The sequence below is a fragment of the Daldinia loculata genome, assembly GCF_022478755.1.
Source record: "Daldinia loculata strain CBS 113971 unplaced genomic scaffold F4817scaffold_1, whole genome shotgun sequence".
Lineage (NCBI taxonomy): Eukaryota > Fungi > Ascomycota > Sordariomycetes > Xylariales > Hypoxylaceae > Daldinia > Daldinia loculata.
The window spans coordinates 1,049,142-1,070,973 of record NW_026054855.1 but is presented as its reverse complement, the minus strand read 5'-3'; the positions used below and the strand labels follow the sequence as shown (position 1 = coordinate 1,070,973).

At 46.6% G+C, this 21,832-nt stretch overlaps 7 protein-coding genes across 7 annotated transcripts; 4 read left to right on the top strand and 3 right to left on the bottom strand.

Moving 5' to 3' along the window:
- Window positions 1–2,617: 2,617 nt before the first annotated feature.
- F4817DRAFT_9779 (uncharacterized protein) lies at window positions 2,618–3,933 on the bottom strand. The gene has a single exon (XM_049308113.1). It carries the CDS (start codon window positions 3,701–3,703, stop codon window positions 2,825–2,827), a length of 879 nt encoding a protein of 292 aa, XP_049164027.1. The 5' UTR covers window positions 3,704–3,933; the 3' UTR covers window positions 2,618–2,824.
- A 100-nt stretch (window positions 3,934–4,033) lies between these two features.
- On the top strand, window positions 4,034–5,122 carry F4817DRAFT_322757 (40S ribosomal protein S23). The gene is made up of 3 exons (XM_049301449.1): window positions 4,034–4,195; window positions 4,352–4,615; window positions 4,769–5,122. Exons 2-3 carry the CDS (start codon window positions 4,357–4,359, stop codon window positions 4,945–4,947), a joined length of 438 nt encoding a protein of 145 aa, XP_049164026.1. The 5' UTR covers window positions 4,034–4,195; window positions 4,352–4,356; the 3' UTR covers window positions 4,948–5,122.
- F4817DRAFT_322754 (putative para-hydroxybenzoate-polyprenyltransferase Coq2) lies at window positions 5,099–6,983 on the bottom strand. The gene is made up of 2 exons (XM_049301448.1): window positions 6,842–6,983; window positions 5,099–6,547 (listed from the first exon to the last, which is right to left on the bottom strand). Exon 2 carries the CDS (start codon window positions 6,522–6,524, stop codon window positions 5,298–5,300), a length of 1,227 nt encoding a protein of 408 aa, XP_049164025.1. The 5' UTR covers window positions 6,525–6,547; window positions 6,842–6,983; the 3' UTR covers window positions 5,099–5,297.
- A 134-nt stretch (window positions 6,984–7,117) lies between these two features.
- On the top strand, window positions 7,118–11,809 carry F4817DRAFT_322752 (uncharacterized protein). Its single transcript, XM_049301447.1, has 2 exons — window positions 7,118–7,754; window positions 7,812–11,809. The coding sequence occupies exons 1-2, from the start codon at window positions 7,484–7,486 to the stop codon at window positions 11,501–11,503; spliced, it is 3,963 nt and encodes a 1,320-aa protein (XP_049164024.1). The 5' UTR covers window positions 7,118–7,483; the 3' UTR covers window positions 11,504–11,809.
- Window positions 11,810–12,472: 663 nt separating this feature from the next.
- On the bottom strand, window positions 12,473–13,835 carry F4817DRAFT_355643 (uncharacterized protein; the record flags this gene model as incomplete). The annotated part of the gene is made up of 4 exons (XM_049305681.1): window positions 12,473–12,965; window positions 13,068–13,518; window positions 13,571–13,633; window positions 13,700–13,835. 4 exons carry the CDS (start codon window positions 13,833–13,835, stop codon window positions 12,473–12,475), a joined length of 1,143 nt encoding a protein of 380 aa, XP_049164023.1.
- Window positions 13,836–15,725: 1,890 nt separating this feature from the next.
- On the top strand, window positions 15,726–18,263 carry F4817DRAFT_9704 (FAD-binding domain-containing protein). The gene is made up of 4 exons (XM_049308104.1): window positions 15,726–16,029; window positions 16,121–16,508; window positions 16,560–16,971; window positions 17,040–18,263. The coding sequence occupies exons 1-4, from the start codon at window positions 15,954–15,956 to the stop codon at window positions 18,132–18,134; spliced, it is 1,971 nt and encodes a 656-aa protein (XP_049164022.1). The 5' UTR covers window positions 15,726–15,953; the 3' UTR covers window positions 18,135–18,263.
- A 1,063-nt stretch (window positions 18,264–19,326) lies between these two features.
- On the top strand, window positions 19,327–21,376 carry F4817DRAFT_311171 (uncharacterized protein; the record flags this gene model as incomplete). The annotated part of the gene is made up of 3 exons (XM_049299963.1): window positions 19,327–19,434; window positions 19,515–19,658; window positions 19,793–21,376. The coding sequence occupies 3 exons, from the start codon at window positions 19,327–19,329 to the stop codon at window positions 21,374–21,376; spliced, it is 1,836 nt and encodes a 611-aa protein (XP_049164021.1).
- Between the last annotated feature and the right edge of the window lie 456 nt (window positions 21,377–21,832).

Below are 21,832 nucleotides of genomic sequence, written 5' to 3'. Positions count from 1 at the left end.
GCTACGGAGAGGTCATACTAATAGAGCCGAAATCCTCTAACCGAGGGTCTCTACTACACTACCTTTTTTTCCTCATCGATCGGCAACGATGCTAGGGGTTGGTTGATACATATACTACTACGTAGTCCCCGAAGCTCGTCGAAAACACGTGTTTTCGTACTTCAGCTTCGCGTAAATTTTCTGTTTGCGTTGTCCGCTAGAGGCACTTTGCTTGATAGAAACAACTACCGCGATTCATCTATGTTAGCCTAAATACTCGGGACAGAACCTGAATACTGGCCTTGTTGATATACCCGGTACACTTTCTGCATGGGGATACTAGCTTAAGTAAAACTAAAGTATAGTTAACTAGTATAGTTGACAGTTATTAGATATTGGAAGATTGTAGCGTGAGAGAATTGTCGTTAAAAAAGACTTCCAAAGCGACTGAGCGACTGTCATGGTCATCTACTAAGGTACCGAATATTCGGTTACTTATCCACATGGTGTTTGACAGCGTCCTTGATTCGGTGCTTTGGACATGTGTGCATGAAGCAGATCTGAATATTTAAGTGTTTGCAGCGCTAACTATAAGCCGAAGAAGACAGGTTTCGCGTTAAAGCATCCTAAAGGAACCTGGAATTTGCAGCTAGGCTTAGAAAATGCTTAGCTTGTATAGCGTTTACCTACGATAGGCCGGGCCGGCAATTAATATGAGGATTGGAATAGGGTATAGTCGTCTTGGTATATCTGCTTCTTACAATACTATCTTCTACGTATATGTATGTAAGTGCTGTCTAGACTCTACCTGTTAAGGTAAAGTCCGTAATAAAGGCACAGAAAGTATTCAATAAGCAGAAGCTCTTATAATTGATTTATCATTAAGCAGTAATTTATTATCATTATTTTTATGTACCTAGGTAGTTATGATCGTGCTTGGATAAAGCTTTGGAACATACACTCGAGCAGTGGCAGTGGCATGGCGCGCGGCCGCTGACCCCGAGCGCTTAGCGTACCTCGGCCGGGAGAGCCGGTGTGGAAAATATGACCAGGTTACTAGGCCGACTTTAATAGCACGTACGAATGACCCCTAATGAGGTAGCGTAAAATCATGAAGTCTTCCCTTTGCGAAACGAGCATATTGATGTCTTATTTTCTGCAATAGTTTTGCATGACTACATCTATTACCGGGGCATTATTTTTCGAGCACAAATAACTGAATGAGGTTATCTTTCAACACGGGAATCTTCCGGAAGAGTCGGAAGACCTTTTCGGGATTTTCTAATTATTAATACTAATACGTTTATTACCCTCGAGGGTAAGTAGAACGGAAATGCTTATTTCCATTCGAGTTAATTCCCCGATGGCTTGATGATTGCCTCGTCTCAAGGGATATGGCGTTTTAGTCTCGCTCAAGTCATCTGGTATGTTATCGTAAGATATCGGTATGTTAGTGTAAGATATCGGTATGTTAGTGTACATAATTCCAGTCGCGTTTAGGTGTGTTTTCAAGAGACCTAAGTATTCTAGGCCTTAAAGACGAAATGTGCTTGTCCCTGGTCTACTATTATAATAATTATTTCTTCTTTCTATTTTCTGATTCCAGCGGATCAGATCCGGTCGTCGGCCTTCACGGATGAAGTACCGGCCGAATAGAACCTATCGATGCATGTGTTGGCAATGAAGTTCGCCAAGACATTAAATCTCGCTGCCGAGTCCCACAGAGCCAAAGATCTAATGGTCGTGGTGTCCGCTCGTTGGTAGAGCTTCGACTTTATTGCAGCTTCACCATGCCTAAAATGGACGTTGTATTATCGTTGTGTCCCGAATTCGAGTTCACAGCGCCCGGCGGTGAGAGATCCAGGGGTTGGGGATTTGACCCAACCCCTCCAAATTGGATCCGAATTGGACGTGCCATCCAATGAAAGTGTTTGAATCTGCTTCCCAACCTCGATTAAGTCTTGACCGTAACTCTAAAGACAATGAGGGGTGGCAAAATGCACCCGCATGTGCGAACTAGGTCTGATCTAAGGTAAGGAATATGTATGTGTAGGAAGAGAAGTGTATGTGTATAAAAACCTGAAGGCCCTCTCCGGGAAACGAGACGTTCTCTTTGGATGATGTAGGGGCTTTTTTGCCTTATCAAACATCACCAAAACCAACCAACCAACCAACCAACTTCCGTCCTTTTCGACAGCCGTCAAGATGTTCTCCATCATTGTCGCTGTCATGGCCGCCGTGGCTATTGTCTCCGCTACTGCGGAGGCGACGGTGAGTCTCGAACGTTCTTCTGCCTTATAAAGATCTACATACTGACTGGAGCTGCTAGACGCCGCGGGACCTAGTCGCATCTGCGTGACTGCGGGTAGGGGTTACGGATGTATTCCTAACCCCTACCCAGGACAACACCCTGATCCAATCTATATCCATAATCCAGGAAGAAAGTTTGGGTATTGGATGAGAAAGGACTCAGCTGGGACTGAGGAGTAGGCGCGTGGAGTGGTTATATTATGAGCACAATACGCGTTATGAGAAACGAACATTTGGCCCAGGAGATGGACCAATGTTAAGGATACCATATTATGAAGACTTATACCCCGAGTGGTTACTGGTACAAGCCACTTATTCTTCGACCATCATGCATCAACTAGCAAGTTGTTGCAGGTGTGTTAGCAGCCTCATCAGGCTAATACAATCCCCTTTGTCCCTTTACGTACCGACGCCGATTGCATATGCATGAGTGAAACCATCGTCGAATATCGTTATGCCCCAATACCCATAGTAGACCAATGCGCAAGGGCATCTGATCTTCGTAATGTATATGCACAATTATAGGATGTCATCGTTAAACCCTCGCATTATCCGGTATAGCGCCGTCGCCCCAGATATTACGCGTTTCTTCCTCGACAGCTCTCATGGCGATAGCCACTTCTTCTAATTTCTCGACAACATCCCTAACTCCCTGGTCTATCTTTGAGAAGTAGCGATCGTTCGCCTCTCTCCTATTCCTTGCCAGAAGGATATCCTTCTCCGTTTCTTCTTCGAGCTTAGCGCCTAGCCGTTCGCGACCAGTCCCACTACTTCCAGGTCGTGCGCTGCCTGTACCGACTGTGCTTTTCCCTCCTTCTGTACCTTCTACCGCCGCCTTTCCGACGCTTGAGGATATCGTAGGACCAAGGGCTACTCCAGTAGCAGATACACCAATCTCACCTAAAGCTCCTTTGAGGTTTAGCACTTCGTTCGCAGCCGTCGGTTCGATTGAGTCGTCGGCCTCGCTTCTTGCCCATGCTTGCGCCAGCTTAATTTGGGCCGCACGTAAATCGGCGAGCTTGCGGTCATGCTCCGGTCCGAAAACGTGGGTACCTCCACTCGCCGATAGCTCGACCTCTTCTAGAGTCGCTTGCATCTCAGCCCACAAAGCGTCGGTTCTATCAACAGTGCGGGTGGAGTCAGCAGTATGGAGTCGTCCGACAGGCGCGCGGTTTCGTGTATTTAATAACGAACCTGTTCGCGCGAGCGAGGGAGTAGCTTGTGACTGCTGGATAGATGCGCCGCTGACATTCTCCCTCGTGTTCGAAACTAAGGCAACGGCTGGCGGAACTGCTGGGCTAGCAGCCACCACTCCTGAGAGCGAGACATGTGAGGTTGCTGGAGAGGGATGGAGGAATAACCTAGGAGGGTCGCGAGCTTTAGAATTGCCCCGTGTTAGTTTGAGGTTATCCATTGCTACATTTTGCCAGTATGAGAATACGATCAATATCAACACAACTCCTTTCAAATAGCCCTACTAAGAAGGGCAGTCTAGAAGCCAGACTGGCCTGGAGAACAAGATATTGTAATTGGCGAATATGACTGGTTAATTTGAAGTTGCCTATGAAGATGCAAAGGAAGGACGCACGCGCGTCATGGTCCATGCACGGGGCCGTCTCCGTTCCAAAAGGTTATTAATGTGGCTTAGATGAATTATCTGCTAAGCCACTTTGATGGAGGTACGTACCTAACCAGAGTACTATCTTTCCATAAAGTGGGGACATATTATGTGGCCCACCTGGGGGACTAGGGCGAAGAAACCCTTAGCAATTATTTTCCACCTCTGGTCTTGTGGAAAAAATTAACCGAAGAAACATCACATCCACGAACCACTAGCCAATCTATCCATCCATCCATCTAAGCAAGACTTCAACACCCATTTTTCAGCGATACCACATACAAATCGGTAAGTCAATTCCTCATTCACGATCGATCTGCAATATTCTATGGCTTTGGTCAATACATTGCTGCCAATCCTTCATCTCGCTTCGTTCGACCACGATAAATAATTTTCTGCGCCCTCGAGTCTACATTTGCTGACCGTGCAACCCCTCTACTACAGCAATCATGGGTAAAGGAAAGCCTCGTGGACTTAACGCAGCCCGCAAGCTGCGACTGCACCGAAAGGAGCAGAAGTGGGCCGATCTCGGATACAAGAAGCGCGCTCTCGGTACCGCTTTCAAGTCCTCGCCGTTCGGTGGTTCCTCTCACGCCAAGGGTATCGTCCTCGAGAAGGTCGGTGTCGAAGCCAAGCAGCCCAACTCTGCTATCCGAAAGTGTGTCCGTGTCCAACTCATCAAGAACGGAAAGAAGGTTACTGCTTTCGGTACGAATATCCCTACTTTTACTCTCTACGTTTCTCTTTCGCGACTACAAAATTCCGGTTGGCCCGAGGCGGTTGGCTTTACGAGAAGGAATATCTAGGAGCGAAGATTTTTTTATTTTTGGGTGCAAATTAGCTAACGCGATTCAATACTAGTCCCCAATGACGGTTGCTTGAACTTCGTGGACGAGAACGACGAAGTCCTGCTTGCTGGTTTCGGTCGCAAGGGCAAGGCCAAGGGTGATATTCCCGGTGTGCGATTCAAGGTCGTCAAGGTTTCCGGTGTCGGTCTGCTAGCTCTATGGAAGGAGAAGAAGGAGAAGCCGAGATCATAGACGTTTGGTCGGGGACGAAGGAAATTAAGGAAAATGTGCAACGCGAGAAGGTTCATTGGGCATGCGGAGTCGATACGGCTTGCTTTGTTTCATCACGGCATCATAGGTTCGGGCCTTGATACTCATTCACAGGCAGACGAGATCCACAAATAGAGATTCTGCGTCGCCAAAGCAATACCTATAATTCTTCTAGAGTCTATCGTGATTATCGTGACTACCTAATCTAATGCGGAGATAATTGGTCTGGGAGTAGAGTATATCCTTTTTGATTACCTACCTTAGGTAACCTCTATTCCAAATCCGACACCTAATTTCGTTATATACACATATCTGTACATTATGGTTGAAGCCTAATTCTCTAATGACTGTGTCTTGTCGTCTTCGGCGTATTTTAACAGGTAGTCAACTCCAAGACCGAGACTGATCGCGCCTCCAGTGATCCAGCATCCATTGACAAACCACCACCAGCAGTCCTCCACGTTCTTGAGATTTACTCTCTTTATCATCCAGCCCAATGTAAGAGCAGCGCCACCGCAGCTCCCAATGAAGAAAGCTGGTCCGGCTCCTACTGCCATGCCGGCGGCTCCAAGAAGGCCTATCTGCACCACCGCTAACCCGGACAGGATTTTCTTCGTATCAGCGTCATGCTTGAGGGCAATGCTCTTGATGCCTGCCTTGGCATCATCCTTGATGTCCATGTGCGCGTAGATCATATCGTATAGTACAGTCCAGGATATATTGCTTGCGTAAAGCAGAGCAGCGGCACTCAAGGCGGCACTGTTTGACAATAAGTCTACCCCCAGAGCAGGAAAACCCATAATGGCACCCCAGGAAAAGGTCAGGCCCAAGACGAACTGTGGATAATACGTCACGCGCTTGGCGAGAGGGTACGAAGCTACAAATATCAAGCTAGGAATACCATAGAAGAGACATGAGGTCGGAAATTGTAGTAAAATCCCGAGGCCGGTTAGGAGCTGCGCACCTGTATATGCTAGGGCTTTGAAAGGCGTGATGGCGCCGCGTGCTAGGGGCCGATGCCGCGTCCGCGTTACGTGCTTGTCTAAGCTCCGGTCCCAGAGGTCGTTGATGGAGCAGCCGGCACCACGCATAACAAGGGCACCGGTGAAGAAGAGTACAGTGGTACCGACGACGGATAATGGGGTAGCCACGGGGGTGGCCAGTGGAGCAGCCATCAGTGTTGAGAAAAGGCACGGGAAGAATAGATAATATGTTCCTGTGGGTTTATCGATTCGGATGAGCTCCCCGTAGGGAACCCATGACTTAGGCAGACGGGATAGAATGCCTGATGTGGGTGGCGAGTAGGGTTCTGGAATGACTGCTGAGGATGGTGAATCGATGGTATGGGCTCCTCGCTGGCTTATAAGTTGTGAGCGTACTGGAACTATCTGTCTTGGCTTTGGAAAACTGAGAGCTGTCGAGGCTGATGTTATGCTTTGTAGGTAACATGAGACACCCCTGGAGACATTATGGAGTTGTCTCGATAATTTTAAGTCCGGAGATATTAGACCACGAGGCAGCAGACACTTTGTGCCTTTGGGCATAAGGAGTCGATGCATCTTGCTCAGGGGTGTATCGACTTCTGGAGACTTGTTAGCTGTGTTTCTGGTGAGGCTGAAGGTTTAATTGAGCAGTGACTGATCGGATGAGACGGTGTTAGACTTGAGAAGCCCTACACAAAAATGACAAATTTATAACACAATGCCAACATGATGACAATATAAATTACCGATGTTCGTTATAGACTATGTTGTTACAAAAATATAATAACCAGTGAGTGTTTAATAAGCCCATCAAATTTTTTATATTCATATTTGTTTCTCAAGAGGTGAACTATTGACTCACTGTCGAGTAAACAAAGGGAATGAAAACCTACCTTTGAGATGAAGAAATTAGTAGCTGTCACCTGGAGTTCATAGCCATTTCACACCCTAATTAAAGTCGTGTTAAGAAGTTGCTGGATTAGGTACATTTGAAGAAGTTATTTAATTTCTATAAGTCCTGGAGGTTGTATGGGTCTGTGCACGAACTGGAAGTACTGAGCCTACCGCAATTCATCCTAACGGTAAGTACACGGAGGTACCTGTGCGGTTACAGTGGGTACCTACCTCATAAACTTATCTGCTATCCAGTTTGCGCTTTCCATTATCGTCTCTAAATTTATTGTCGTAGCTTCCTCGCCTCCAGCCTCTCGCTGTAACTGCGTCGCACTTTACCAAGAGCATTAAATTGCTCCAACGCCTTTGTTTCGCTCTTGGAAACTGGAAAACTTTCTCCTATAGTGACCCTAACTACTCTGCCATAGGCTTATGAAATTAAAAGGCATATGGGGTACTATTTAGATTGCGTTGGTTCTCCTTTGCGAATACCGTCGCGATTGTAAAGCCCCTTGAGGCGCGTCTGAAGGTGATCACCATCTTCGCAAACCCCGCCGTCGCCTCACAACCCCTTTCCGCATCTCCGAAACTCGACTCTTCAAATTACTAGTCCTTAGTATATACCTCGAGCGATCGTTAAAATGCCGACCGCGTTACATCCCCAAGCTAAATTCGACCCAATCCCTCCGGATCTCGACCTCCATGCTCTTGTCGATCGCACCCCGAACTTCGACTGGGTTGTACGGATTTCCACCGCACAGATCAGGCGCCTTGGCCCCTCCGGTTTCGAGAAGCTAGTACAACTCCATGTCATCGAGGGAGGTCGTCCGTTAGTTATAGAAGGCTGGAACAAGGTCTTCCCAGAAGACTTATTTAGTGCCGCCTGGCTGGAGAAGACGTACGATAAGAAACGTGAGTTTTTCGCTTTCGTCATATATAGCGCTTAGAAATACTGATAGGAGGTGGTAGAGGAAAATATTCGTGACATAACAGCGCAGACCGATATCCCAATGACCACTGGCCATTACTTACGATCGATGCGACAGTTGACCAGTCAATGGACCCCTACAAATTTTCGCGACGACCGGCGCCAGCGTCTTTATCTGAAGGATATAGACTGTCCTCCGGAGTGGTATAACCACCTGAAGAAGGTTATCCCTCCAAATGTCTTCTATATGAACGAAAATATCAGCGAGAATCCAGGAGCAGACACACGAAATGACGACATTTTTGGCGCGCCGGAAAAGACTCCTGCCACAGCAGGAGATCTCATGAGCAGCTTACCTGAGGAGATGCGTGCGCAAAACTTAATGTGCTATATCGGCCATGAAGGAACGTATACGCCTGCGCATCGAGAGATGTGTGCGAGTTTGGGCCAGAATATCATGGTTGAAGCCTCGGAAGACAAGAATGGAGAGAAGCCGGGTAGCTCGATTTGGTTCATGACTGAGACCAAGGATCGCGAGGTTGTTCGAGAGTACTTCCTTTCCATGCTTGGCCACGATATTGAAATTGAGAAGCATTTCGCGCAGATCAACGCTTGGAAGAAGGCCAACTTCCCCGTCTACATCGTTGAGCAAAAGGTTGGCGACTTCATCCTTATACCTCCCTTGGCTCCCCACCAAGTCTGGAACCGCGGGACGCGGACCATAAAAGTTGCATGGAATAGGACAACGGTCGAAACCCTTGACTTAGCTCTCCACGAGGCTTTACCAAAGGCGCGACTAGTTTGCCGAGATGAGCAATATAAAAACAAGGCCATCGTTTATTATACTATGGAGAAGTACTACAAAGACCTTCAAGCCCACGAAGAGAACTCTGAAGTTGGGTTATTGGGTCTTGGTCAAGAACTAATGCAAAATTCCTCACGTATGAAGCAGATGGCTAATGACTTCAAACGCTTGTTCGGCCTGTTCACCGAGATCCTCGTCGACGAGATGTTTGGTTACAAGCAAACCGACGTTGAATATATCCCCTTCGATTCAAATATCACATGTTCATACTGCCGGTCCAACGTTTTCAACCGCTTTTTAACTTGCAAGTGTTGCGTGCGAACGCTGATCAACGGTGACGAAGATACATACGATATTTGTATGGAATGCTATGCTATGGGGCGCTCATGTGTTTGTATATCGGGCCTCCAGTGGTGCGAACAATGGAAGTGGCCCGATCTCATCGAAAAACATGAGACTTGGCGATCAATGGTTATTCAACAAGATGGATTTGTCGACGTCGATTTATCTCCTCAGCCCATCGAAATTGTGCGGAAAAAGACGGGAAAGAAGTCGGTAGCCCAGATCTGCCAAGAACAGCTTCGAAGACGACCTTGGAATGATATCACAAAGCCATCTCAACCTCAAGCAGAGGAATCTGATGAACCCGAGGTCGACGAGGAAGGTCGCGTCAAGAAGAAGACAAAGCCGAAACGCAAGGCCAAGAAGGGCGACGTCTACCGCTGTCACGTCTGCTGCCACAAAGACTACACATACAAGCTAAACTTCTGCACGACATGTCAAAACGCATATTGTTACGGTGTGTTGTGGCGGGCATTTGATACAATGCCCCAGATGGCAATGGAGAGGGAACATTGGCAGTGTCCCAAGTGTCTTAATATCTGCAACTGCGGGTCTTGTAGACAGAGTGGCAATACACATCCATATGTCCCCAAGAATACCCTTCTTGGGCATGATACGCGTCCAATTGCGGACGATCGCAGTGTTGAATCAATTGTCGACTTCAGGCAACACAACCTTGGCTGGCTAAAGGCCACTGGTGACGAAAATCGTGGGAGGGATACGAAGCGGATGCAACGTCTAAAGCAGCAGGCGGATGCTGAAAAGGCTAGAGATCCATTGGCGTCTTTGAGTTCCGCAGAAGACGCACCACACGAAATGGATTCGGCCCTTCAGGACTCAATTATGAACGGCTATGGAGATCAAAGCCATCTCCTCGACCATGCTGAGACAACCATTGCTAGTTATGAAAATGGCCAAGCACCCGCTGCTGACATGTCGCATGGCGAACCTATGGACGAGGTTGACCACGCCGACATGTCTGCTATACAACACGGAGAAGAAGACTCGGTTCTTCCGGATCAATCGCAGTACCCCGATCCGTCTATGATTGGTCACGCACGAATGATGGGAATGGGATTCTATGACCAAGATGAAAGTGCAGATAAAATCTTGTTCGATCCTTTCCAGATACCATCTGCTGACGCTCTAAACAATGAGCCGGAAGTGTCCGAATACGTCAAAAAGACGCTGCGACTTGCGAAGAGAAAGGCAAGACTTGAGATGGATGATGATCCCGACTTTAGGGGGCCTAGGAGTCACCAGCGCAAAAAACCTAAGACCGGAAATATTGATCAACTTGTCAACTTGGATCCAGCCCTACTCGGTGCCCTTGGCGATAGCACATCTACACCCATAAGATTAACCGCCGCAATCGGCCCCAGTGAACAGCCAGGGGACGACATTACAGAAACACAACCGAGAGAAGCTACTGAGCCGGCCTCTCAACCTAAACAAGCACCTAAGCAAGCGAGGCCTCCTCTTCCTATTGATCCTCTACGACCTACTTTGCGACACGCTAAACCGAGAGCATCGTATGTGGAAGCCGAGGAACCCGCAGAAGACCCGGATGATAGTGTTCTAATCAAGCCCCTGAGAATTTTTGGATCCGAGGGCGAAGATGGCGTGCCGGAGGAGTTAGACCCTGTAGATTTAGCGGCGGATGCAATCCGCGCTTTGACCCAATTTCCTGGCGGCGAAGGGGGAAATTCGACTATCGCCGAAAACACTCCACAGTCGGGGGCTAAGAGACGAGGGCGACCACCCCGAAGCTCTATCGGAACGGCTGCTACTCCGTCCACTGGGAAGAAGCGTGGCCGCCCGCCAGGACGACCGAGAAAATCTTTACCTAATAATACTGAGAATGACGAGGGCAGTATTACAGTGGATGCTGAAGACCCCGACAGCACTCAGAACGAGAATGACGTTACCGTAGATGAACTTGAAGCTCAGCTGGCGCGAGAACTGGATGACACAAATGACGGAGGAGAACAGTCACGACCAACCGCGGCCCGTGGGGGTTCTGTAAGGAAAAGAGGCCGACCACCAGGACGGCGAGTAACACAATCTCCCGCGATAGCCAAGCCGGACGACGCGCCTCCGGATACCCGTTTCATGTCTATGAGAGAACGAGCGGCTCTAAGGGGCAGGAGAATTAGGATTGGTTCACGCCGGACAAGAGATGATGCGACAGGAAGCCCTGCAGCAACTTCGACCCAAGGTAGTCCTGTAGTTAGAACTACTCGAAACAAACCAATACCAGATACCGAGAATGCGGAGGAAACTAGCAGACCCAGCTCGAGACGGGGCCGTAAAGAACTAGTCGATGATGATTTTGAGCCTGCTAGTGAGGGAGCCGAGCCTTCGCCCTCACCTAGCTCCACGCCAGAGCATCAAGCCCCAGAGCAGCAACAGCCTGTCAAGAAACTGGGGACTCCTACTATTGTCAGGTTATCATTTTCAGATGATAGTAGTGATAGCGACTCGTCTTTGGAAGCCGATGACGATGGCCCAACTAGGAAACCTTTCGTTGCTACACGCGGTCGGGGAAGAGGAAGGGGGAGAGGTAGACCGCGAGGCCGCCTGTAATTGATGAAGATTAACACGGAATTAATTTATGTCCTATAGCGACAGCCGAGAAACACTTTCTCGCGGCGTTAACTTCGATGGTTGATACCTCGTGTATGGTACTGGGGTTTGATATCTTAGCTGATTCGTCTCATATGCTCCTGTCACTATATAGTAATTATTTACTCCCTGTTCTGACATTTTTACTGTTACTCCGACTATTTGTTCATGGTCTGCTTGGCACCTTACCTATACACTTAGGTAAATTTGCAACTACCTAGATAATTGCTTAAGCTGGTAATCCATTTAGCCGCTTTTCCATTTGAAGTGATAGTCTTGACGTATAGTTATGTGATTTACTTGATAACTTGAAGTAACTAATGTGTTTTTAGAACTATAGGGGTTGTTCTTATAGCTGGCTGAATATACCTCTACTCAAGCTACATATATCAGGTTAATGAATCTAATGTTAATGGGCTTCAAGGTCTTGTCTATACTCTAAGGACCCCTATTTAATTTATAGCAGAGAAATACCTTCAACTGTAGAGAATACTCTCTTATCTTTAGATTAAAAATGAATTTGATTACGTATGTCGGCGTTTACTGAGGCGTTATCTTGCGATGAGAGAGGCTAAAGCTTACCTAAGGTAAGTCAACTCATATCATGTTATCCGTCGAGTATTTCTACCTGACTCGCTATTTGACGGTAATACTAGATGAGGGTGTAGGTGGTTATTGTGAACGAAGAAGAAATGAAGGATTGATGTGCTCGAGGCTATATGCACTTGTTTGGACCACCTTGGAATATATGGAGGTGCTCGGCATTAGGAATACATCCAGGTTTGTGTTAAATTTTCTTTTCTTCTTTTCCATCGAAGTAAATATACATGACGAACCACTAGAATTTGATGGTGGTTTAAGGGAAATATGTTAGCCCCCTTGCTCCTATCACACCATCCCCTCGCTTCAGCTACTATTATACGTAATAACTCATAAGGAAACATTGCTGGAGACTTTTGAATGCGTCGTTTGGTCTTCATAGTTAGCTCTTGGCTCTTTTCGTGGATATTCGTCCTCAGTTGAGACAGTAAACTGTGTGGTGCGCATGATTCCCGTTCCTGTAAGAATTTCCTCGTCCGAATCTCGCGCGGACCGGACTTCGGTGCGAGTTCGCCGGCTATCCATGTCCTTTAAGCCAATATTGTTGTTGTCTGGTCCATCGGTAGTCCTGATATAACCCTGCTGCGCATGCGAAGCACCGCCATACTTGTGGTGGCCGTAATAGGAGCGGTCGCCGGTCGACTTGAGGTGCGGTACCCAACGACGAATAAGTGGCCAAAGTGCAGGGGCTGATGCAGTCAGGATAGCCAAGTTGCACTCGATAGAAGAGACACAGAAGCCAATAGAGAAGTTCTTATCTGGACTTTGGTCGTGGAAGTTTTGAGCGAGGAAGTAGAGACGGACGACGCTGACAACGGTAACGCTGTTATAAGACTTATGTTAGAGCTTTACCTCTCCAAGTATATTCGATATATTTGAATTGTTCTTTGGAGTAGGTGGGAAGTCGTAGTTAGGGGTTACTTACAGTACACCTAGCATGAAAACTCCAATCAAGGCAATCTTCCTATTCTTATTTATCTTCAAGCCTAGGAAAATGTAAAATGGAAGAGCAACTGAGACTACATCAGTCGCAATAGTCATGCATGCAGCGACCACACCGAAGGTGAACTGTTGAATGCATTTCCCAGGCACCAATGGATGCCAGTTGAGCTCGATAGGAGTGCATTGGAATATGACGGTCAGGAGAATGGCGAGCATCAGGACTGTGTTGAAGATGATAGTGCCCCAGACGACATATCGGACGCCTGTCTTAATACCTGAGAAGCGAAGCAGAAAGACGAGGACAGATTGTTTGACTAGTGTTAAGATGGGCTGGTAAACAGCGCCGACAACGTATATCCAAATCAGTCCCTCGGTGGGATCAATGGGTAGCGGCACATCGTAGAAATGAATTCCTATGTATAATTCCTTCATAACTGCGAATTGTTAAGTTTAGACATTGGTAGGCATCGTCGCATGTCCACTTACCTTTGATAGAGCCTACCGCCAAAGCGATGCTAAAGACCATTGAAGCGACGATGAGGCCGTCGTCTAGATGAATTTAAGTTAGTGCATTGCTCTGATCTTGTTACTAGGGTTTGCGGCTCGTAAACTTACCCCATCCAAAGCTCTTCGTGTCGATTCTGATATAAGTCCTCAAGCCAACAACTATCAACGCAAGCACCGGACATACCACTTCTATGGCGATACCCAGGTTTTGGAGCCAGCTCGTGGGATTAGGGTTTGTCGCCATTGGAGGGGCTTGGATTGGTTCTGACATGGTAACTGATCATTAAAGCATCTGTGCAGCCCCGTCCAGATACAGTCAGTAGAGATCGTCGCCGAGGTTGCAGGCGATCATTAATATATATCCTAATCCCCAGAATTCGAGTTTGTTTAAGATCTTGGTAGCCAGGGGGGCCCAGGAGTCGCGTTACAACACTGTCAAGGGTGATGAGGTCTGGAAAGCTTCACCCGGCTCGTGCTCAATGAATAATCGATGTGATATACCAGGCTCTCGAGCGACTCAGCTACATACCAACCTGCATACCAATGATCGTAAGAACCATCAAAGCACACGATCCCTTCTCTTCCTAACTGGAAACAGGGCATTGCATGGGTTCCCCGGTATCCGTCTAGAATAATCCAGGACCCATTGCCCGGAACTGGATGGTCCCTTGGCCTTGGCAAGGAGAAACCATCGGCTATAGCCCGCACGAGTTTGCCACAAGAGTTGGAAAAAGCTTAGGATAAATATTGTTCAAACCTGTTAAGTATGGTAGCATGAGGACTTGCTTCAAGTGAGGTGACATAGACTCGTCCTTGATCGGGATTGCATCTTCATGGGGAATCCCCCCCCCCCTCATACTGGTAGTGCTATCGGAACGCAAAATTTCCATATAACAGTACTGCCTACCTCTCATGTATGGGCTTGGGCATTCTGACTCTGCAGGGATATGGCTTCTTCTTACATTGGTGCCTGTGAAGGCGAGTTATTAGTTTCATGGGAAGCCAACTCAAATACTTCAAAACTTAGCGAATTAGGCATTTTAAGCGAGGGCCATCCTTGTCTTCTTATATACTGTCGTCTCATCACAAGTTGACACCTGCAGTATGTGGTGCATGATGCATCGCTCCTCTCTCCGAACACCTTTTGCGGTAGCATCGTGCAGTATTTTCCCGCTACCGTGTCCTCTGCAAGGTCGGAGATATCTTCTTGTCTATAGGGGTATATCGGATTGCGTCCTTCTTTGGGTGCGGGTGTTGGTTACCCCCTTACTTTGTCTTATGTTACCTTTGCAATTGATGCTACCTTGCGTTCCCGATTCCGTATTCATTTCGCAATAGTGATACTCCGTAAGGGTTTTTAAGTAAGTCACCATTTAGGTCCCAATAAATACTCGGCTGAATCTCGTTGGCTGTTTCTCTGATCAACTCTTACTTCTGTCTTCTCCTATGTGATGCGCGTTTATGGTTGGACGGAGATGGCTATTAATGATGAAATAGTCAAATAGGGAACTTGGATAAGAGGTTCAATTGCTGTTTACTAGAGGTGAATATGAACATCGGGGATTGCTGTCAATAAACCGCGAAATTTATACGAGAAAGGCGACGGAAGAAATATCCGAGAAAGGGCTGATACCCTTTTGCCCTCTTGGATTCTCATGTCTGTAGGTTGGGGTAGTGCAGCCTTTTAGGACGCGTACCTTGCGTATAATGCTACCTATAATATCACAAATATGCATTATCGAAAATCATATCCACAATCCGACGTTCCGGAACGGAGAGTAAACTCCTAACAGAAGCTCGCGAACGTTTAGCTAAGGCTATTATAGTAGTTCTAGACTAGACCGGAGACGGACTCTTGACCTCGTTTGGAATTTCTAGACTCGGTCTGAAGTAACGAGATGGAACTCTTCACTTTGGCGCGCTTGTATTGAGTCTCCCCCTCGAACCAGATGAGATTACAGAGGACTGTCGTTTTATGTGTACCTAGGCTTTAACTAAAGTTCACCTGCACCCATAACAGCGCAGTGTATATTACACCACTTTCTATGCTATACGCATAGCATATACAACCTATGTATACTTACACCTGGTCAGCTTTGACTTATTCCCTAAACTATTGATATTTTGTGCATTAGCTCATTAAAACCACGTGGATGTCAGGGAATATCGGCGTGTTATCGGTTCGTATAAAGTAACCGCGCAGGACGATCATTTGTAATTTTTCTATTGTGATCCCTCAGCAGCGAATACTGTTCGATGACTGTTTTACCCGGTGGCTAGGCGTTCCTATATTTTTAAGCTTGCATATACTTGCATCTCGCCTAGAAGCCTGATACTCGGCTACTCAGCTACGGGCATAATAATGACGCGCTTCGTTTACGTTGCGGCTCTGTCGCTAACCAGCTTAGCGTTTGCTCAGACAATCCAGGATGGCGTCGGTAAGCTTTAGTTTTGTCCTTGATACACCCTCTATACAGTAGACACGCCATCATGATGTGGTGGCTTGCTAACCCTTGTCGATACAAATAGAGGCAACCCCAGAGACTGTTGCGCCAGCCGTCGAGACAGTGGAAGCTGATGCCTCGTCATCTGGCATCGACTATTTTCCCTTCGAATCAAGCCAGCTTACGCCTGATGTTATCACCAATTTGACAAATTATAATCTTACTAATGTCGACCTTTTCAATTTTAGCGACACTGGAGCTGCGGTTCAAAAACGTACCGGCCGCGTGTGTAAAACTTATCCCGGGGACAGAAGTTGGCCGGTTCGCCCTATATGGGATCTCCTTAATATTCTATTAGGAGGCGCTCTAGTTGAGGGTGTGCCAACCGCAGCGCCATGCTATTCTGACTGGCCTCAGTATGACAAAGCCAAGTGTGCCTCGATCACCTCTCAGTGGCAGACGCCTCAATATCAGTTAGCATCCCTTCCTTATGCTCTCTTGGGTTTGTGTCTAACCTAGCACAGACTATCACAGCCTCTAGGAATCCAGTACTATGCCTTTGAGGGAGTGAGCTGCTTGCCGCCTAGCCTTACACGGACGGGTGCTAAATGCACACTAGGTGGCATGCCGTCGTATGTTGTTAATGCTACCAATGTCGCACAGATCCAGCTTGCTGTCAATTTCGCGCGGAACCTTAACCTGCGGCTGATCGTCAAGAACAAGGGCCATGACTTCAAAGCCAAGTCCACTGGCGCTGGATCGCTTTCCATATGGACCAATGCTCTACAGGGAATCCAGTACTTGGGCTCCACGTACTCCCATGGCCCATCAGGTTACCGTGGACCAGCTTTTAAGATTGGTGCTGGCGTTCAGGCGCTTCCCCTTTATCAAGCCGCAAACAAATTAGGTCTTCATATTGTCGGTGGTAATACTCGTGTAAGTATCATGTCTCATTCTGAGACCATACCATAAAATAATGGAGTCTAATCAAAATCCTGTGCTAGACCGTCGGCATCGGTGGTGGATACATTGCTGGTGGTGGCCATTCCCCCTTGCTATCTATGTATGGCATGGCAGCTGATCAAGTATTGTCCATGGAAGTTGTGCTACCTAATGGCCGTTTTGTTTCTGTCGATGAGCAAAAGTATCCCGATCTTTTCTTCGCCCTTCGCGGCGGAGGTGGTAGTACCTGGGGTATCGTGACCTCGCTTGTTATTCGGGCTTACCCGAAGAAGCCCGTCTCTACTCTCAGTTATAGCTTCGGTGTCAATACTAACGTATCGACGGAGACTTTCTGGAAGGGAGTCAATGCCGTTTTCGCCAAATTTCCCGACTTTGCCGATAAGGGGATGTATAGCTATTGGTCTATCAGCTGCTTGTCTGACTGCTCCTTCTCTATGGCTCCTCAATGGGGAAATGATATGAACTCTTCCAAGCTCAAGACATTGTCTACTCCATTATTTGACGAGCTCGCGGGGTTGGGAATTACCGTTAGCGATGCCGTGTATAAAGAATACGATGGCGTGCTGGGTGGCATTGAAGGTACTTGGTCGGCTGAAAGTGAACAGACTGGCGTCTGGAATTTTAATACTGGGTCAAGATTATTCCCCCGTTCTAACTGGGACGATCCGGCGAAGCTTGCTACACAAAACGCGGCTCTCCGGCAGGGTGTCGAAAAGGCTGGCTTAATGCTCGGATACAACATGAAAGCAGCAGTCAACCCATCAATCAACCAGACTAACGCCGTGAATCCAGCATGGCGCCAAGCCGTCCTGCACGCGCTACTAGGTGCTACTTGGAGCCAGGAAGCCACTGCTCAGGATATCGCGGCCGCGAACAAGAACCTCGTCGAGATGATGCAACCATGGCGAGACGCATCCCCCGATTCTGGCGCATATCTCAATGAGGCGGACATTAACGAACCGAACTGGCAGCAAGCTTTCTACGGTTCAAACTATGCATATCTTTACCAGCTCAAACAGCAGTACGACCCTTGGGGCCTATTGTGGGCACCTACAGCTGTTGGCTCCGAGGACTGGTACGTAACTGACCAGATCGAGTATTACCCAACACAGAACGGAAAGCTGTGTCCTAAATAGGACTTTGGGTTTCTTCAGCATATAAGATTCTATTTGCTATAAGTTATTAATCGAAAAGAATGTATAAAAAGGCTTCACTATACTACATATTATACCCATACAGCACGCGAGCACCCACCTTTCCCACCCCTTATCAGATAATATTTATTTTAGTCTGTATCTAGGCATGCCACAAGACATGTCCACCTTGTATCTACAGTAAAGCCTCAAAGTGTTTCATGCTTTAATTTCACCGATGTCGCGTTGGTTTCTCTACTTTTAACTCTTAGCTTTCTCGCCACCTTTCGCATTAAAATACCTTCGAGATAGATACTCTAAACGCATAAGCCGAGATAGATTATTACTGGAACAACTTGAGCTTAATTCTGGTTTTACCATTTCACGTTACAATATCTCTATCTTATAATCTTAATGTAGCTTTTTATAGAATACACGTTTTCTTCTTAAGAATAGGTAATAGCTTCTACGTTGTAGATAGGCCTGTTTACCTTGAACCTGAGCCAAGCACACTTTTTGGAGGCGATGTTGAACCGACTTTAGGATGCTATAGAATCTTACTCTAATTATAAAGTTTATCTTGAAATAAAATCTTTTGATTATTAGGTAATTTCAATATGCTAATATAAGCTTTCATAGGATATGTGCATTTAAATGAGTCACAATAGTTTTTAGCATTCTATATTGTTTCGGCTGGCATAATAATAGAATACGCTTATTCCTACTTCCCTATTAATGCCGTTGTATTATCTATTATCTACCCACATACGCCGTCAGGTATTGAAGGGAAGTATTTCATATTTTGGAGCATTTGAACTTTTTTACTCACGCAAGTATATTTCAAATGAACAAATTATAATATACAGCTAACACATTAAGATATTTGAAAAGGATTGATCTGATGAAATATTATGAGTTGGTATTGTTTTCAATATATAGAAGCCAAACAAAGAACCTGCAACAGCATGGGACTTGGAAAACAATGTATTGTTTAATAGCTGTTATATCGCTATAGCATCGTATTGCTACTGTTCCCTAGGGAATTTGTGTATATATTTATCGAATTTGCCTGCTACAGTATGTTGTATCTTCTCACCAGAACGCCACTTACCTAGTCTTAAATCTACCTCCTTTGAAGTCTTTCGTCAAAACACAAAATTATTTCAAAATTCACACAAGCTCACGCTCATCCAAAATGTCTTATCCCAACAATAGACGTGATTGGCGTCCAGTTTGTGTAGCATGCCGCTCGAAGGTATCGGGCCAAAAAGCACCATGCACTCGTCCTGTGGAAGGCCACGGGGTAAGTAAAAATCAATATCCATCTCCCCCCACGTTCCCGGGTATTTCCTTGAGATTATTCGCTGACCGTTGATATTATAGTGCACCGGATGTAAGCAGTATGGCCTTCCTTGCATATTTGGCGGAGTTCCGCTACCTCCTTACCCTGGCCCTACTCGAGCACCAATATTAAGCACATGCGATCAATGTGGAGATCTGGGCCTACGCTGCGATTTTAAAAGACCGGTACGTAAAACTAAAATGATTTTCACCCTTTTTGGCCTATTTTGGAAGTCCAAGTCTTCATAATCGGCCGTTGCTTCCAAAAAAGTGTCTTAGCCCTTAATACTAAAAGAAATTGGTACTAACTGTTGTTATAGTGCGATAGATGCCATAATTCTGGAGCCACATGCACGGGAAACACCCGATATTGTTTTATTCGCGGAGTACCCGGCGATGACATGTACGGTTACTATCTTAACCTCGGATTTGGTCCTAACGGCGTTAATCAAGTTCTTCACTCCCCAATGTTTTCATGGACTATGCCTGGTGACTACCATCTACAATACGAGAGGTGGGTAAGCGAAAGAACTGTGAGCAATCAGGTGGTAGAGATACAACGAGATGAACAACTTGCGGACCAATATACACAAGTATTAGAGCTAGCACAAGATGCTGCTAGGCACGGGGTCCCGGTTAACTTACCGGGAGTCATGGAAGTGCTCAATGTAGATATTTCGGGTGGTGTTCCGCCGAATGAGTCTCAAGGTGCCCGAGATCTCATGTACTATCTCGGCAAGCAAACTGCGAATAACCCTGCAGTCCATGAACGCAAAATCGAGATAAGCGAATACAATATTCTCTATAATCAGGAAGATCTTCAGAGACTTAACCCAGGCACACAGGCGGAGTATTCTTATATAGCCCCTATCAGAGACACGGTCTTGGCTCCTCTTACCCGACCAGCATCTCCTGGCCCTGGTCGCCCCAGCTACTGGATACCGTGGAATACTAAAAGTGCTGATATACCAGTCTACGACAACACAGGTGACTTTCCGGAGGGGAGCCCCGAAAGAGTCAACATGAGTGCTATTCGGAGAGATCCTTTCAGGGAGCACCCGAACGAAAATGCACAAAGCGTGTTATCGACAATTCCATTCTTCCGTATGTGGGATGAAGGGGAAATGTATCCCACCCCAAGAGCATGCCAGCAAGAGTACTTGGTTGACGGAAAGTGCGGTCGTCTAACAACACGCGGATGTGAAGATACCGCCCATATAGGGGATAGCATCCCAATTTGCGACACCTGTGAAGAAGAAAACCGCGAGAAGTTTTACGAGGAATTCGCAAGTGTTGCTCTCCAAATGAGACAATACCTATGTAATCTGTGTTCTGGTTCCATTGATAACTTACTCTATATGACCACAAATTTGGGTTGCGATGTCTATTACGATAACCCCATGGGAATACCATTGCCAGATTTTACAAGCCATTCGCTTATCGGTACGGGACTAACTAAAAGGGTTGGGGGTTGGCGAGGTTCTCCTCTAGAGATAACCGGTTGCTCCTGCGGCGTTAAGCTACTAGGTCGTCGTCTGTGTAGCCCTCACAGATTACAGCATTTACTGAACCTCCAAGAAGCTGTATCGGATATGAAGATATATGTCGACAGTCTGTACGGAAGAATGGTTTGTCCTGGGTGTAGAATATTGCGTGGTATCAACGACTACAATTTCGAAGGCCCAGCAGGCGGAGAAGGTGTGTATAAGGCATGGGTATGCTTAGCCTGTCACGGCTTCGTGATAACCGAAAATACTACTGTCTTAATACCGAGACTATACCTAAAGTCAGGGGCACCCACACCCGCTCCGGCACCGTATGGTATAAGGGCGGAGGAACTAGAAATCGCGAAGGATAAATTACGGAAGCAACTCGCGAGCACGCTGAGGTTTCCTCAAAGTTAAGACCAGTTCGTAAGATACCACCTACAACTAATAAGCCATGTTGTACGACTTAATGAAACAACATTGATACTACTTAGCTTCAAGATCTAAGTATATAACAGTGTTTCTAATGATGGGGAGCTATCTTGAGTATATTAATAGACCTCCTTAATTAGATATTTAGGTAGTTGATACCTACTTCTTGTAGATTGCCCTTAAGTTATTTAATACAGACCTGTGATATTATCAGAGTTGATCAAGCCGTATGTTAGCAGGTGAATAGGAGGTATTCAATACCTGTCAATGAGCATCATTATAGCAACAGGCCTGTGTAATATATTCACAAGAAGATTCCATGTAAAACCGCGGTACCTACCTACATGTAGGTATTAGCGCTGTCTATTGAGTTGTCATGCCCTTTGGGCGCTGCGCAGTAAATTAAGGAAACGGGCAAGACAGGTAAGGAATATCTACGAA

Bases quoted from the DNA above. Each gene is read 5' to 3' on its own strand.
- F4817DRAFT_322754 (XM_049301448.1), bottom strand. From the start codon at position 6,524: ATGCATCGACTCCTTATGCCCAAAGGCACAAAGTGTCTGCTGCCTCGT.
- F4817DRAFT_9779 (XM_049308113.1), bottom strand. From the start codon at position 3,703: ATGGATAACCTCAAACTAACACGGGGCAATTCTAAAGCTCGCGACCCT.
- F4817DRAFT_322752 (XM_049301447.1), top strand. From the start codon at position 7,484: ATGCCGACCGCGTTACATCCCCAAGCTAAATTCGACCCAATCCCTCCG. The intron at 7,755-7,811 runs GTGAGTTTTTCG...AGGAGGTGGTAG, and splicing joins GAAGACGTACGATAAGAAAC to AGGAAAATATTCGTGACATA.
- F4817DRAFT_9704 (XM_049308104.1), top strand. From the start codon at position 15,954: ATGACGCGCTTCGTTTACGTTGCGGCTCTGTCGCTAACCAGCTTAGCG. The intron at 16,509-16,559 runs GTTAGCATCCCT...AACCTAGCACAG, and splicing joins TGGCAGACGCCTCAATATCA to ACTATCACAGCCTCTAGGAA. The intron at 16,972-17,039 runs GTAAGTATCATG...ATCCTGTGCTAG, and splicing joins TTGTCGGTGGTAATACTCGT to ACCGTCGGCATCGGTGGTGG.
- F4817DRAFT_322757 (XM_049301449.1), top strand. From the start codon at position 4,357: ATGGGTAAAGGAAAGCCTCGTGGACTTAACGCAGCCCGCAAGCTGCGA. The intron at 4,616-4,768 runs GTACGAATATCC...ATTCAATACTAG, and splicing joins AAAGAAGGTTACTGCTTTCG to TCCCCAATGACGGTTGCTTG.